At 41.5% G+C, this 15,974-nt stretch overlaps 1 protein-coding gene across 6 annotated transcripts in view; it reads right to left on the bottom strand.

Moving 5' to 3' along the window:
* The window catches only part of NKTR (natural killer cell triggering receptor), a 47,102-nt gene that overhangs the window by 29,868 nt on the left and 1,260 nt on the right, over positions 1 to 15,974 (bottom strand). For 3 of the 6 annotated variants that reach the window (XM_008260249.5, XM_008260248.5, XM_089306472.1), the window contains exons 3-6: positions 5,384 to 5,458; positions 2,576 to 2,683; positions 2,023 to 2,067; positions 197 to 284 (exon numbers count right to left, since the gene is read on the bottom strand). In XM_008260249.5, the coding sequence (XP_008258471.1) occupies positions 197 to 284; positions 2,023 to 2,067; positions 2,576 to 2,683; positions 5,384 to 5,458 (316 nt within the window). Of the gene's footprint in view, positions 1 to 196; positions 285 to 1,164; positions 1,717 to 2,022; positions 2,068 to 2,575; positions 2,684 to 5,383; positions 5,459 to 15,974 lie in introns of all 6 variants that reach the window. The other 3 variants (XM_070050971.2, XM_070050973.2, XM_070050970.1) reach the window with 2 other exon arrangements.

Genomic DNA, 15,974 nt, shown 5'->3' on the forward strand with positions numbered 1-15,974 from the left:
TTGCACTCTTCAAATCCAGGATGTATGCTGAATGCTGAGGTGGCTGGTAGAGCTTACCAGTCACTAGACCGGGAGAAATTAATATGAACCAAGTTGACAGAATTTTCGCATTAACCTTGGTTTAACTGTACCATCTTTCCCATGAACAGCGCTTCTCTGTTTAGGAAAAGCTCATCTCTGAATTATGCCTACTCACATGAAAAACTGGGAACCATTGGTATGTTTCCCTCGATTTGCCATTGACAAAAGGAACGCTCTGTCATGTTTGAGAATAAAGTTTTCATCTGTTTGAAGAAAACACAGATTTGTCAGTCTCCAATTTTAAGTCACTTTTAAAGTCATGTTCAAGTAATAAACAGAAAGCACAGGATGAAATTCCTCTTCTGGTCAGTACAGATACATGACTGAATATTTAGAAAAAAAAAATTGAACTAATCAAATAACAAGCATAAAAGGCCAACAGATACTAATGAAAGCCTTGAAGAAAAGAACATATATTTAATACTTTGTACAAATAGCCTTAGAACAGTCACTTTTAGTAGTAACATTTATCTAAATGACATATAAATTATAGAACTTTCAGGGAAAACCAATAAAGAAATTTTCACAAGAATCTTTCCAGTAAAGCTCATGTCCTTCAAATTTCCAATTAGCCTGCCTAATGCACCATACATGGAGAGCTTAATAATCCTCTTGTATACTTATTTTTCAAATGGTAAATTTATTATTCAAAAGAATTGAAGCTAGACTATGACAGCAAAACATAATTGACATATAATAGGTTGTAGGGACATGTCTAAATTAAATTAGGTATGTGGATAATCAGTAGGCTCATAAAATTATCTGAAGAATATTCTGGAGAGATAAAAATTTAAATGGGAAAATATCATTTTAAGGCACAAAAGTATCTGCCACAGGGAACAACCACATTAATGTCCAACAGTATTAATTTTTAAACTGCTACGTGTCAACAGAACTTGCTAAACAGTTGTTCCCAACTAGTTCAAAGTAAAAAAAAAAATCCATCATAATCATTAGATGATTTTAATTCTAACAGAAATATCCTTGAAAACTTATTTAAATTTTCTTTTAACATTCATACAAACAAAACCTTTTTTTTTGTTTTAGAACAAACAGAAACATAGAAAACTAAAAAATGATTACCTTGGGAACAGGCTTCTGAAAAAGAGTAGTAATCCATTTTCTCCCAAAGGAAATATAAAAGACTATTATAAAACTGAAACTATCACAGTGTTAAAACCAATATTGGATTTCATTATAAATTTCTGCAACTGACTTTTCTAAGGCTTTTTGGGGCAAGTGCAATAGTTAGATTTATGCAAATGATACTACTGTAGGAATAAACACAATCATACAGTTCTAGTATAGAAGAGAAAACATACAAACCTTTGAGAAAGGAGGAAATACCAACTTTTATTCAAAGAAATTGCTTTGTTTAGGGGGAAAAAAACCACTAGTAGGTTCTTTTCCCTGATGTGGAACTCATAACCATTGAGAAAAGAAAAAAAAAGATACAAATGCATGTATGAAATACTATATAGAGTTTTCCAAATCTTCAAGAAATATAGAAATCCAGCAACTACCTGACCCAGACTGTCCATAAAATTATTAGGAAGGGTGCAAGGGAACAGAATTGGAGCTTGTGTTACTGAGCTTTATTCTCTTACCTTTTCATTTTGCAAAAGACCACATTCTCTATAAACAAAAGAATATGTTGACAGTTTTAGGCAGGAAGATAGGAGTTTTCATGTATATAGTTGCCTAACCTCCATGCTGAAAGTCATGTTTAACCATAAAAGTTAGCCTTAATTAATTTTGTCAATTATAAGTTATATATTACAATATAATTTATCCCCAATGTCATGCAAATAAAGTATTTTCATGCAGCATTAGTTTCATGCAAAAAGTGAACTATAAGTAAACCTCTTCTCATTAAAAGTATATGCTCAAACTTGCTTTAACATCAGAACTCAAATAAGACCATAAAATACTTGGCCTTACCTTTAAAATAGCCACCATAAATGGATTCTCCACCTTTTCCATTACCTGCAAATAATGAATGTACGTTAAGCCACAATAAAGCTTAAAAATGTATTGATACATATAAAATATGTTTTGATGCTTTCAATTTGATGAAGGAAACCTTGAACCTTGTAATTACTGCAGATAACCAAAATTCTAGGAGTCTTCAATGAACTACATCTTGAAATTCTAAGTCAAATCTTCAAATCCTATTACAATAAATACCATCAAAACTTGGTCTCCATAACCCCTTCTTTCAAGCAGCAGCAAATTCTACAACAAATGCAATTTGAACAGTACTTTGGCATTCAACTCTAAAAGAATTCACCTTGTAATTATAATATTATTGAAATAAATTACGTAAACATAATACTTTTTCATAATTCTGGATCTACAATATCTATGCCCCAGCAAACATGCACTAATGACATAATATTTACATCATACGGTGATATAGTATTTACAATTAAAAGTATTAATGAGACACTTCAAAAACTGAAGGAGTTAAAAGGAAGATAAGTTTTAGCTCTACCTTCACTGAAGTCCCCACCCTGAATCATAAAGTTTTTAACCACACGATGGAATGTAGAACCTTTATAACATAACTTCTTTCCAGTTGTTTTCCCAAGGCCTTTCTCCCCTAGGGGGGGGAAAAAAAGAAATGAAGTTTTGCTACAAACCCATCCTTCAATGAAAAGAACTAACCAATTAATCCTTAGTTAAACCCCTCCCTTTGTGCTGAGCCATATTAAGAAATCTAAGAAACAGCATGACAATTTAACATACATACATACACATCAACTGAAACAAACAATACAAAGCAGCATATATAGATATAGATATAGATACATAAAATTGTGTGGTAATGACTACATGCTACTAGAGGTAAGACAGGAGATGCTTATCACTCCCGTTAAAGAACTGAATTAAGGGGCTGCTTATGGGGCAAGTGGTATGGCTTAGTGGGTAAAGCTGCCACCTGTGATAAGGACATCCCATATGGACCCAAGTTCAAGTCCTAGCTGCTCCACTCCCAATCCAGCTCCCAGCTGGATTTCCCATTGCCTGGGAAAGTGTTTGGACCCCTGCTACCCACATGAGAGACCTGGATGAAGCTTCTGGCTTCAGCCTGGCCCAGCGCTGGCCATTGTAGCCATCTGGGGAGTGCACGAGTGGGTGGAAGATCTCTCTCTCTCTCTTTCCTAACTCTGATTTTCAAATAAATAAATGGATCTTAAAAAAAAAAAAAAAAAAAAAAAGCTGGGCCAACACTGCAGCTCACTAGGCTAATCCTTCGCCTTGCCGCGCCGGCACACTGGGTTCTAGTCCCGGTCAGGGCGCCGGATTCTGTCCCGGTTACCCCTCTTCCAGGCCAGCTCTCTGCTGTGGCCACGGAGTGCAGTGGAGGATGGCCCAGGTCCTTGGGCCCTGCACCCCATGGGAGACCAGGAGAAGCACCTGGCTCCTGCCTTGGGATCTGCGCGGTGTGCCGGCCGCAGTGCGCCGGCCGCGGTGGCCATTGGAGGGTGAACTCTGCCTGTCTCTCTCTCTCACTGTCCACTCTGCCTGTCAAAAAATAAATAAATTAAAAGTAGTGAACTGAATTTTTTTTGACAGGCAGAGTGGACAGTGAGAGAGAGAGACAGAGAGAAAGGTCTTCCTTTGCCGTTGGTTCACCCTCCAATGGCTGCCGCGGCTGGCACGCTGCGCTGATCCGAAAGCAGGAGCCAGGTGCTTATCCTGGTCTCCCATGGGGTACAGCGCCCAAGGACTTGGGCCATCCTCCACTGCACTCCCTAGCCACAGCAGAGAGCTGGCCTGGAAGAGGGGCAACCGGGACAGAATCCGGCGCCCCGACTGGGACTAGAACCCGGTGTGCCGGTGCCGCAAGGCGGAGGATTAGCCTAGTGAGCCACAGCGCCGGCTCACTACTTCTAATTTTAAAGTGACACTGTATCGTCCCCATTTTTCTACTTATCCAAAATATAAATCCATATATATTTATAAACAGAATTTCATTGTATTTTGTCCATTTTCAAACCCTAAATTTCTTATGAACTCTAGGATGCTTAATTTGTTCAAAGTAGTGAAATTTGTAAAATTCTACTAAGACAAGACAATTTTAAATGTCTATTATTTTGGGGCCAGTGCTGAAGCACAGAGGGTTAAAATCCCAGTCTAGAGTGCCGGTTCGATTTCTGGCTGCTCCATTTCTGATCCAGCTCCCTGCTAATGCACTTGGGAAAGCAGCAGACGGCCCAAGTCCCTGGGCCCCTACACCCATGTAGGGGCCTTGGTTGTGGCCATTTTGGGGAGTGAACCAGAAGATGGAAGACCTCTCTCTCTCTCTCTCTGTTTCTACCTCTCCCTGTAACGCTATCTTTAATAAATAAAATAAATCTTAAAAGAAAAATGTCCTATTATATAAACTACAATATTCAGGGAAGTCTCCATTACAGAGATTCTTACTCTTCATTTTTAATTTTAATTTATTTATTTATTTTGACAGGCAGAGTGGACAGTGAGAGAGAGAGACAGAGAGAAAGGTCTTCCTTTTGCCGTTGATTCACCCTCCAATGGCCGCCGAGGCCTGCGCACTGCAGCCGGTGCACCGCGCTGATCCGATGGCAGGAGCCAGGTGCTTCTCCTGGCCTCCCATGGGGTGCAGGGCCCAAGCACTTGGGCCATCCTCCACTGCACTCCCTAGCCACAGCAGAGAGCTGGCCTGGAAGAGGGGCAACCGGGACAGAATCTGGAGCCCCGACCGGAACTAGAACCCGGTGTGCCGGCACCGCAAGGCAGAGGATTAGCCTAGTGAGCCACGGCGCTGGCCCTTACTCTTCATTTTTAAAGCCATTCTCTTCTCTTCCCCTTAAATGCTTCCTTGATTTCATATGGAAGTCAGTGTAAGTAATTTTTTATTTGCAAAATTCATTTCATAGCCCTTTATTTTTCTAGAAATATTTATTATATTAAGTAAGGTAAAAGTCTAACTCACTGAGGGTGGGCATACTAGTGCTGGTTTAAGTTCTGGCTCCTCTGCTTTTGAATCAGCTCTCTGCTGATGCACCTGGGAAGGCAGCAGATCAAGGCCCAAGTACTTGTGTTCCTGCTACCCACAAAAGAGACCCAGACGGAGTTCCTGTCTCAGGGCTTCAGTCTGACCCAGCCCTGACTATTGTGGGCATTTGGGGAGTGGACCAATGGATGGGGATGTCTCTCTCTCCCACCTTTCAAATAAATAAATAAATAAATAGTAAAAAAAAAAAAATCAACAAAAACAAAACCTCTGTATCATGATCATGACCTCTCATTGGGAATAATTTAATAATTCACTTACCTGAGCACAGGCAAAGGAAGTTTTTGCATGTTTTCGGACATATGTCTGAGAAGAGCTGAAACATAATACGACCAACTGAAATAAAATACACAGGGGGAAAACCCAATGAGCAAGTTGACTAAATTTCTCACATGGAATAAAAAAAGAGATAAACTGAATAATTTGGGAGGTAGATGTTTGTAATCCATTTTAATTTTTAAAAAGTGTTGATGGGAAAGAATTTAACTGGGAGATACCAAGTAACAAGAGGTCTACTCTACTGGTTAACTTTAAAAATTGAATCCAGCCAAAGTGATTCTAGTCCTAAAATTGTGGGATTTTAAGTGACTTTTAAAGGACTCTACATTACTCATCTCTTTTTGTATAGTCCTTTCCTGAACTATTACTAGTCTTTAAAAATACTTCCAATTAACAGATACCTGATCTATGTGTGGACCTGCCAGTGAGGACAGAGTATCATAAGATAGTCATTCTGGCCAGTACTGTTAGAAACAGTTTTTCTGTCCTCCACTTTCAGCTTTTTTTCTTATTTATAAGAACTACTTAGAGCCAACTTCCTGAACTGCCCATCCATACAAAACATCAATATCCTATTCTTTCAGAGACTAGAAAGAGAACAGGCTATGGTTCCTAAAAACAAAACAAAATGGAAGGGCATTTGGTGTTAGCAGTTAAGACAGCAATAGGACACTCATGTCCCAAATCACAGTGCCCAGGTTTGAGTTCCAGCTCCAACTCCAATTCCAGATTCCTGCTAAGGCACAAGCTCAAGTACCTGGGTCTCTGACACCTATGTGGGCGACCTGGATTGAGTTTCCACGTCCTAGTTTTGGCATGGCTGTTGTAGGTAACCGGGAGTTAACCAGCAGATGGGAATTCTCTGCCTATCAAGTAAGTAAAATAAATGTGCAGTACACACAAAAAAAATTCAAAAGAGAATGAACTAATTGGCTCATGTAGTTAGAAGATATAGTGATCAGAGAATCAAAGAACCAAGAAGTCGGGGAATGAGGCCAGATATTAGAGCTGTCAGGTCACACAAAGCAAAATGCGTTGAATATCACTTCTTTGTCTCAATCAGTGCATACAGACCTAGAAATTTTCATTCAGGAATAAGGTGAAAAATAAATCCATCACTCCAATCAAGAAGACAGGAATATAAAATTTAGGAAAAAGAATTTATAAGGAAACATTGTTATATATGCTGATCTAGACTGAAAATCAAAGGTAAGAAAAAATCCTACAATGCTGTTAAGTAACTATTCAAAGAAGTGCTAAGTAACTCTTAAAAATATAGATGAATTACTTTTTCAAATAAAACTGAGATGCAATGTCATCTCCACCGTTTCAGTAAAAATTAAAAGCTTAGCACATTTTATGGAGGAAAATAAAGGAAGACAAAGCCTGAGAAAGATGACATAAAACAAATAAAAAACTCTAAAGTTCAATCTCATTTAAAGAGATACTAATCAATACTGAGAAATCTATTAATTATTAAAGTCAAGGAAAAAACCCTATAAAATCTTAACAGAAACCAAAACAGCACTTGATGAAAGTCAACATTCATCTCTTTTTTTTGTTTTAAGATTTATTTATTTATTTGAAAGGCAGAGTTACACAGAGAGAAGAGAGGCAGAGAGAGAGAGAGGTCTTCCATCTGCTGGTTCACTCCCAAGATGGCCACAATGGCCAGAGCTGTGCTGATCAGAAGCCAGGAGCCAGAAACTTCTTCTGGGTCTCCCGGGTGCACAGGCCCAAGGTCTTGGGCCATCTTCTACTGCTTTCCCAGGCCATAGCAGAGAGCTGGATTGGAAGTGGAGCAGCCAGGACTCAAACCGGCGCCCATATGGGATGTCAGCACTACAGGTGGTGGCTTTACCCGCTATGCCACAGCGCCAACCACTCAACATTCACCTCTTAACAGATACCCTTCAAATAAAAAACCAGCACTATGTTTAAAGGTAAAACACTAGTACAGCATGAATTTTACTAAGAAAAAGAACAAGTCAAAAGTGCTTATTATTGGGGCCGGCACTGTGACGCAGCGGGTAAGGCCGCTGCCTGCGGTGCCGGCATCCCATATGGGTGCCTCTTTGAGTCCTGGCTGCTCCACTTCCGATCCAGCTCTCTGCTATGGCCTGGGAAAGCAGCGGAAGATGGCCCAAGTCCCTAGGCCCCTGTACCCACATGGGAAACCCAGAAGAAGCTCCTGCCTCCTGGCTCCGGATTGACACAGCCCCAGCTATTGCAGCCAATTGTAGAGTGAACTAGCAAATGGAAGACTCTCTCTCTCTCTGCCTCTTCTCTCTCTGTGTAACTTTCAAATAAATAAATAAATCTTAAAAAAAAAAAAGTCTATCAAGGGGGCCAGTGTTGCAGCACAGCAAGTTAAGCCTCTGCTTGTGAAGTCAGTATGCCACACTGGAGTGCTGGTTTGAGTCCTGGCTACTCCATTTTTGACCCAGTTTCTTGCTAAAGTGCCCAGGTAACACAATAGAAGACGGCCGGCCCCAGCACTTAGGCCCCTGCTACCCATGTGGGACACCATAATGGAGTTCCTGCCTCTTGGCTTTGGCCTGGTCTAGACTTGGCTGTTATGCCTTTGAGCAAGCAGATGGAGGATTGATCTCTCTCTCTCTGTCACTCTGCTTTTCAAATAAATAAATATTTCTAAAAGTTTTTAAAAATTATTTTTTTAAGTATTATGCTAATAACATAAAACTGTATCATGTTGGTAAATGCATGGTGTTTTTTTCTTTTTAAGATTTATTTATTTATTTGAAAGTCAAGAATTACGCAGAGATGGTAGTTATTTATTTATTTATTTATTTTTTGGACAGGCAGAGTGGACAGTGAGAGAGACAGAGAGAAAGGTCTTCCTTTGCCGTTGGTTCACCCTCCAGTGGCTGCCAAGGCCTGTGCGCTGCAGCCGGCACACCGCGCTGATCCGATGGCAGGAGCCAGGTACTTCTCCTGGTCTCCCATGGGGTGCAGGGCCCAAGGACCTGGGCCATCCTCCACTGCACTCCCTGGCCATAGCAGAGAGCTGGCCTGGAAGAGGAGCAACCGGGACAGAATCTGGCGCCCAGACCGGGACTAGAACCCCGTATGCCGGCGCTTTAACCCACTGTGTCACAAACCAGCCCAATTCTTCTATAATCTTAACAACTGAGGACCATAAGATATTTTTATGAGTTATATCTACTGATATTTACTGATTTACTAAGTAACAGCAATAACTATATATATTAACGTAAATGTTTCAATAATTAATTTCTATTTTCAAAAATGAACAAAATTTAGTAAGATGTATCACTGTTTCATATTTTTGCAAAATCTTTTTAGTGTCTGAGTTACTAGAAGACAGATTTTCCTATCTGCTTCTGCACTTGATCTATTGTGATGTCACATGTTGTGCTACCTCTGGAAAAAATCTGAATACTAACAGAATGGGAGTGATAAAATAGGATTTTCACCCAGGTCACATAAAAGCAACTTGTAGGGGTGTAGGGGCCAGCGCTGTGGCGCAGCGGGTTAACGCCCTGGCCTGAAGCGCCAGCATCCTATATGGATGCCGGTTCGAGACCCAGCTGCTCCACTTCCAATCCCGCTCTCTGCTATGGCCTGGGAAAGCAATAGTAGATGGCCCAAGTCCTTGGGCCCCTGCACCCACGAGGGAGACCTGAAGAAGCTCCTGGCTTCAGATCGGTGCAGCTCCGGGCGTTGCAGCCAGCTGGGGAGTGAACCAGACAATGGAAGACCTCTCTCTATCTCTGCCTCTCCTTCACTCTCTGTGTAACTCTGGCTTTCAAATAAATAAAAATAAATCTTAAAAAAAAAAAAGCACCTAAATCTAAGGTCTATATCAAGGCTTTTACTATAATGTTGTATATTAAGGTAACTATTTAAGAAGATCTATATAGACTTTGACATGAAAGAGTACTTTTTTTTTTTTTTTTTTTTTGACAGGCAGAGTGGACAGTGAGAGAGAGAGACAGACAGAGAGAAAGGTCTTCCTTTGCCGTTGGTTCACCCTCCAGTGGCTGCCAAGGCCTGTGCGCTGCAGCCGGCACACCGCGCTGATCCGATGGCAGGAGCCAGGTACTTCTCCTGGTCTCCCATGGGGTGCAGGGCCCAAGGACCTGGGCCATCCTCCACTGCACTCCCTGGCCACAGCAGAGAGCTGGCCTGGAAGAGGGGCAACCGGGACAGAATCCAGCGCCCCGACCGGGACTAGAACCCGGTGTGCCGGCGCCGCAAGGCGGAGGATTAGCCTAGTGAGCCACGGCGCCGGCCCAGAAATGGATTTTTATTTGTAAGTCAATGATGCTGAGAACATATGGACTGAACAAGAGAGACTCCGCATCCTTACACTAACAGGACATATGAATCTGAAGCATCAGCCTCTGGAGTACAGCCTGAGACAGGGTCCACTGAAAAGGTTAGGGTCTATCAACTGACTCTGGAGGATTTTGGATGCCTCATCCCAAAAGTGTCATGTGGCAATTTTCACAAGGCAGGAAGCAGCAGCTGGAGCACTGAAAAGGACCTGGGGCTTCATCAAACTCATATTAACTGGCTGTATGAGTTATATGTGATAGTTTTTGCTAATGCCCATGAACAGTAAAATGTGATTTGTTCTCACTGTAGTCTGGTAGCAAAGTTGTTACAAAGGCAATCTGTACTCCTTACCTATCTAACGGGTGACTCCCCTATGTGTACTAAAAATAATCTAATGGCCATTCTTGACTAAACTGGCTTAGAGTAACTTTCCAACAGATATCTAAAACTTAGTTATTTGGTTTCCACTAGCCTATTTCTTTTTAGCAGTAAGCATTTTAGCCTAATTTAATTTAGAGAAATACACCTTGACAAATCAAGGGGGATATCTCGGGAAAAAACTGAGCGCCCACCCCATTTCTTGATACAAAGATCTGAATACTAAGGCAGGGAAAAGGTACCAAAGGAAGGAGAGAAAAAAAAAAACACTCTCGTTTTACTTCTGCCCTAGGAAAGCCTTAGTTTAACCAACCACTAACAACCCTACAGAACATTTAACCAGAGAAGGATGAACCTGCCTGTCAGAAAAATGAAGTTGCCAATGAGAATTTACATCTGTACTTCCACACTGGGTATTACGTTTCATACAAAAAGGCTAATGCTTTGCTAATTTCTACCAGTTAGAAAATTTTCTTAAATTTTAAAGGAATCCTAGGTCCAGCCAAAATGGAATAAATACCTTCCATCCTATCTTTCTCATTGAACACAACAACAACAAAAATAACTGGACAAAAAGCATGAAAGAATAAGGACTGAAAAAATGAATGATAGTAGTTAGATTAGGAAAGGAAGTCAGACCTCAAAAGACCACCAAATTGGTAATGAATTTCCAACTGTGTGGTTCTTCAGTATCTCCTGGCCTGGAATCAAAAGACATCAGGTTGGATTTCCCCACTAGGTACAGTGAATGAGAGCACAAAGGGATGCCCTTTATTTCTAGGCCAGGAAACTGTAAAAGGGGCCTCTGTACATCACAGTGAATGTGGAAAATCTCTAGAGTTCTGTTTATTTTCTTCCATTCTCATCTAGCTCCTAGGGAATCCCACTGTTGCAGTGACAGTGAGAGCAGTAGTGACTCTGGGGTGCCACCTAAAACTCTAAGAGAGAGGAATTCTCTAACTGTAAGACCTACAGTCCAAGAGCACAAGAACAACCCACTTCTTTACTCATTCTATCCTTCCTGTTGCTGCTTAGGCTTAGGGGCAGACTTGGCAGAGCAGGAAAACTAAAGCCCTGGCTTTCTAGTCAGAGGATCAGGAAGGGGAGCCCTTGAGCCTAGAAAGTGTTGGCAAGATGGCAGAGAAGATACAGTTCAGGAAAGCAACCACATAAAGCTGTATATGAACAGCTAGGCTCAAGCATGAACTACACACATGTGGACACGACCATAAACAGCAGAAAGTGGGTATGAACTTGCAGGTTAAAGCTAAGCAGGTTAACTATCTGCTACAATAAGCTCAAGAATATCACCACCAGCAAAAATAACATCCTCCACAGGATTCGCCTATTCTGGGAGGATAGAGGAAATTCCAGGAAGTAATACAACATCTAAAGACATATAAAGAACCAGGAAAACCACAGCTCTCCCAAGGAAAAGGTAATTAAAAGATCGCAATTCTGAGATGACATACATATTGAAATAGTCAAAGATTTTAAAGCAGCTATTATAATCACACTTCACCAAGTAAGAGCAAACACTCTTTAAAAAAAAAAAAAAGATTTTATTTATTTATTTGAAAGGTAGAGTTACAGACAGTGAGAGGGAGAAACAGAGAGAAAAGTCTTCTCTGTCCGTTGGTTCACTCCCCAAATGGCCACAACGGTCAGAGCTGCATGAATTGGAAGCCAGGAGCCTGCAGCTTCTTCTGAGTCTCCCACATGGGTGCAGTGGCCCAAGGACCTGGGCCATCTTCCACTGCTTTCCCAGGCCATAGCAGAGAGCTGGATCAGAAGTGTAGCAGCCAGGACTAGAACCGGCACCCATACGGGATGCTGGTACCGCAGGCTGAGGATTAACCTACTGTGCCACAGCGCTGGCCCTGGCAAACACTCTTTAAGTGGAAAAAACACAAAGTTCCAAGAAGAACCAAAGGAAATTTTAAAAATGAAAAATGCAGTAACTAAAATTAAAAAAATTCACTCGATGAGCTCAACAGCAGAACAGAGATGACAAAGGGGGAAAATGTCAATGAACTTGAAGACCAATTAGCAGAAACTATCCTATCTAAAAAAATAGAGCAGAAAATAATGGTAAGAATAATGATAATAAATGAACAGATCCTCAGGGGCCTAATCCTCATGTCACCAAAGTCCCAGATGGAGAGGAAAAAAAGTGGTAGACCAAAAATATATTTGTAGAAATAGTGGCTGAAAACTTCATAAATTTCATAGAAGACACACACAGGTTCAAGAAGATCAGTAAACTCAAAGAGAATAAACCAAAAGAAATTCACACCCAAATATCATAATCAAATTGCTAAAACTAAAAAACAGTAAAAATCCTGAAGGCAGTCAGACAAGAGCAACACATCACATGTGGAGGAACTGTAATTCAAATGACTATTGGTTTCCTATCAGAAACCAACTAGACCAGACAGCAGAGAAACATCTTTCAAGTGCTAACAGAAAATAACTATCAATTCAGAACTCTATTCTAGTAAAAACACCTTACAGTGAGGAAGGCAGAATAAAATTCTCAGATAAAGAAAAACTTTATCTTTTTGGCCTGGTGCTGTGGCGCAGTAGGTTAATCCTCCACCTGAGGCACCGGCATCCCATATGGGTACCGGTTCTAGTCTCTCAGCTGCTCCTCTTCTGATCCAGGTCTCCGTTCTGGCCTGGGAAAGCAGTGGAGGATGGCCTAAGTGCTTGGGCCCCTGCACCCACGTGGGACACCTGGAAGAAGCTCCTGTCTTCTGGTTTCGGATTGGCTCAGCTCCAGCTGTTGCGGCCATTTGGAAGCGAACCAGCAGATGGAAGACATTTCTCTCTGTCTCTCCCTCTCACTGTCTATAACTCTACCTCTCAAATAAATAAGTAAAATAGAAGGAAGGAAGGGAGGGAGGGAGGGAGGGAGGGAGGGAAGGAAACAGAATCTGCAACCAGAAGATCTACCCCTGAAAAAAATGCTAAAGTAATTTTCAATAGGGAACTTGGAATTTCACCAGACTTCATCACTGGACAAACGGCAAAAGTAATGGTAAACACAGGAGTATTTTTCTCTTTATTTCACTACAGTATGTGAAAGCAAAAGTTTTCAATGTTAGAAGATATAATATATATGACAAATACCACAAAGTGATGGATTAAGAGATATATATGATAGGATGGTTCTACATTTCACTTGAAGGAGTAAATATTAATTCTAAGTACACTGTGAAAAGTCAAATACACTTGTGTACACTATAAACCCTAGAGTAATCACTAAAAAAGCAACAGTGAGATATCATCAAAATTTCAATAGAAAAATTAAGAACACTATGGGGCCCGCACCTGCAGTGCCAGCATCCCATATGGGCGCCGGCTGCTCCACTTCCAACCCAGCTCCCTGCAACAGCCTGGGAAAGCAGTAGAAGATGGTCCAAGTCTTTGGACCCCTGCACCTGCATAGGAGACCAGGAGGAGGCTCTGGCTCCTGGCTTCAAATCGGCATAGCTTCGGCTGTTGCAACCAACTGGGGAGTGAACCAGCAGGTGGAAGACCTCTCTCTCCATCTCTCCTTCTCTCTCTGTATAACTCCACTTTCAAATAAATAAATACATCTTTAAAAAAAATCTAAAAAAAAAAAAACACAAAAATTAAGAACACTAAAAAATATTCAAATAATCCAAACAAGGAAAGAAAAATCAAATAAAAAGAAGAATCAGAAACAAACAATAGCCAAGTCCAAACACAACTACTGTTATTTTAAATATATTAAACATACTGAAAGAGATGGCCAGAATGGATAAAAATAAGCAGTGGGCATTGCTGTGCAGCAGGTTAAGTCACCACACTCTTTTTTTTTTTTTTTTTTTTTTTTTAATTTATTTACCTATTTGAAAGTTGGAGTTACAGAGAGAGAGGGTCTTCCATATGCTGGTTCACTCCCCAGATGGCTCCAACAGTCAGTGCTCACCCAGGCCAAACCCAGGAGTCAGGAGCTTCCAGGTCTCCCACAGGGTGGCAGGGGCCCAAGCACTTGGGCCATCTTCCACTGACTTCCTAGGTCATTAGAGGGAGTGGGATGAAGTGGAGCAGCCAGGACACAAACCGGCGCCCATATGGGATGCAGGCATTGCAGGCGGCTGTATTACCTGCTATGCCACAACCCCAGCTGCAATAAATAACTCTTAAAAAAAAAAAAAAGACTCATCTATTTGCTACCTTAAACAGAAATCCACTTAAATATAATAAAACAGATAGATTAACAGTAAAAGTACTGAAAATTATACACCATGTAAAAATTAAGAAAAGCTGGAGTTGCTATATTCAGATCAAACTAAATTTCTGAGAAAGGAAAATTACTAGGCATGGAAAGGGTCATTACATACATAGCAACGAAACATCGGTTCAATAAGACAACAACCATAAATGTGTATTCACCTACTTAACAAAAGAGCCTCAGAATAAGCGAGGCTAGGGGCTGGCACTGTGTCACAGTGGGTTAATGCACTGGCCTGAAGCAATGGCATCCCATATGGGAGCTGGTTCAAGACCCAGCTGCTCCATTTCCTATCCAGCACTCTGCTATGGCCTGGGCAAGCAGTGGAGGATGGCCCAAGTCCTTGGGCCCCTGCACCCATGTGGGAGACCCAGAAGAAGCTCCTGGCTCCCGGCTTCGTAACAGCCCAGCTCCAGCCATTGCAGCCAGTGGATAGAAGACCTCTCTCTGCCTCTACCTCTAACTCTCTGTAGCTCTGCCTTTCAAATAAAATAAATCTTTAAAAAAAACTATGGATTTCAAAGGCTTTTTTCACCAAATAAATTTATCTTTCAATTCCACTTTCCATGAACTTTCTGAAATATTCTTATATGTACTAACGGTTAAATCCAACAAAGCAAGACTTCATACAACCGAAGTGACCCTTAAATCAATAGTGGGTCAATTATCCAGTATTTACCAAAAAATTCTAGAGATCGAACCATACAAAACTGCCAGTTATCAATGGGCTCAACCAGGCACAATGTAAGCATTCCTTGTTTCACATAGGATTCAGTGTCCTCAGGTGTGCTAGTCACTTCAAAAGTATTCTGGAGATTTCAGAACACTGGTCATCTGGGGGGTGGCAACGTGGCTTAGCAGGTAAAGCTGCTGACTGCAGTGCCGGCATCCCATATGGGCAGTGGTTCGAGTCCTGGCTGCTCCACTTCCGATCCCGCTCTCTGCTATGGCCTGCAAAAGCAGTGGAAGATGGCCCAAGTCCTGGGCTCCTGCACCCACGTGGGAGACTTGGAAGAAGCTCCTGGTTCCTGGCTTCGTATTGGCGCAGTTCTGGCCATTGCAGCCAACTGGGGAGCAAACCAGTGGACAGAAGACTCTCTCTCTCTCTCTGCTCTCCTCTCTCTGTGTAACTATGACTTTCAAATAAATATTAAAAAAAATACTGGTCATCTGCAAATCTAGGATTTGAACATGTACTTGGCATGGCGACAGAGCCTTTGTTGATTTCTATTTTTCAGGCATCTGCTATTTTTAATCCTTACAAAAACCAAAAAATAAAAAATTATCTGAAGCACCTGAGTTTTTTTCTTAGCAAACAACAACAACAACAACAAGAGCCATCAAGACTCAACATGAAAGGTAACAAAATGTACAAGCTCACCTCATTCCTTCCCTCCTATTCCCTTTAACAACTTCCTAGCAGGCCACTGCCCAGTGCTCTCTTCCCTGTCTGGGCTCCTTGCTGGCCTGAAACATCATGGCAAGTGCACTCCCGCCCAGGACCTGTGTGAAATGTTCCCCCTGCCAGGGACGCTCTTCTCAAACATCGCCTCCACCCAGCTCACCGCAGCCCCTTCCAGACAACTACTCAAACACCAGCATCTCACA

This window comes from Oryctolagus cuniculus, chromosome 10 (genome assembly GCF_051225735.1).
Source record: "Oryctolagus cuniculus isolate XC-2025 breed Fujian yellow rabbit chromosome 10, ASM5122573v1, whole genome shotgun sequence".
Taxonomy (NCBI): Eukaryota; Metazoa; Chordata; class Mammalia; order Lagomorpha; family Leporidae; genus Oryctolagus; species Oryctolagus cuniculus.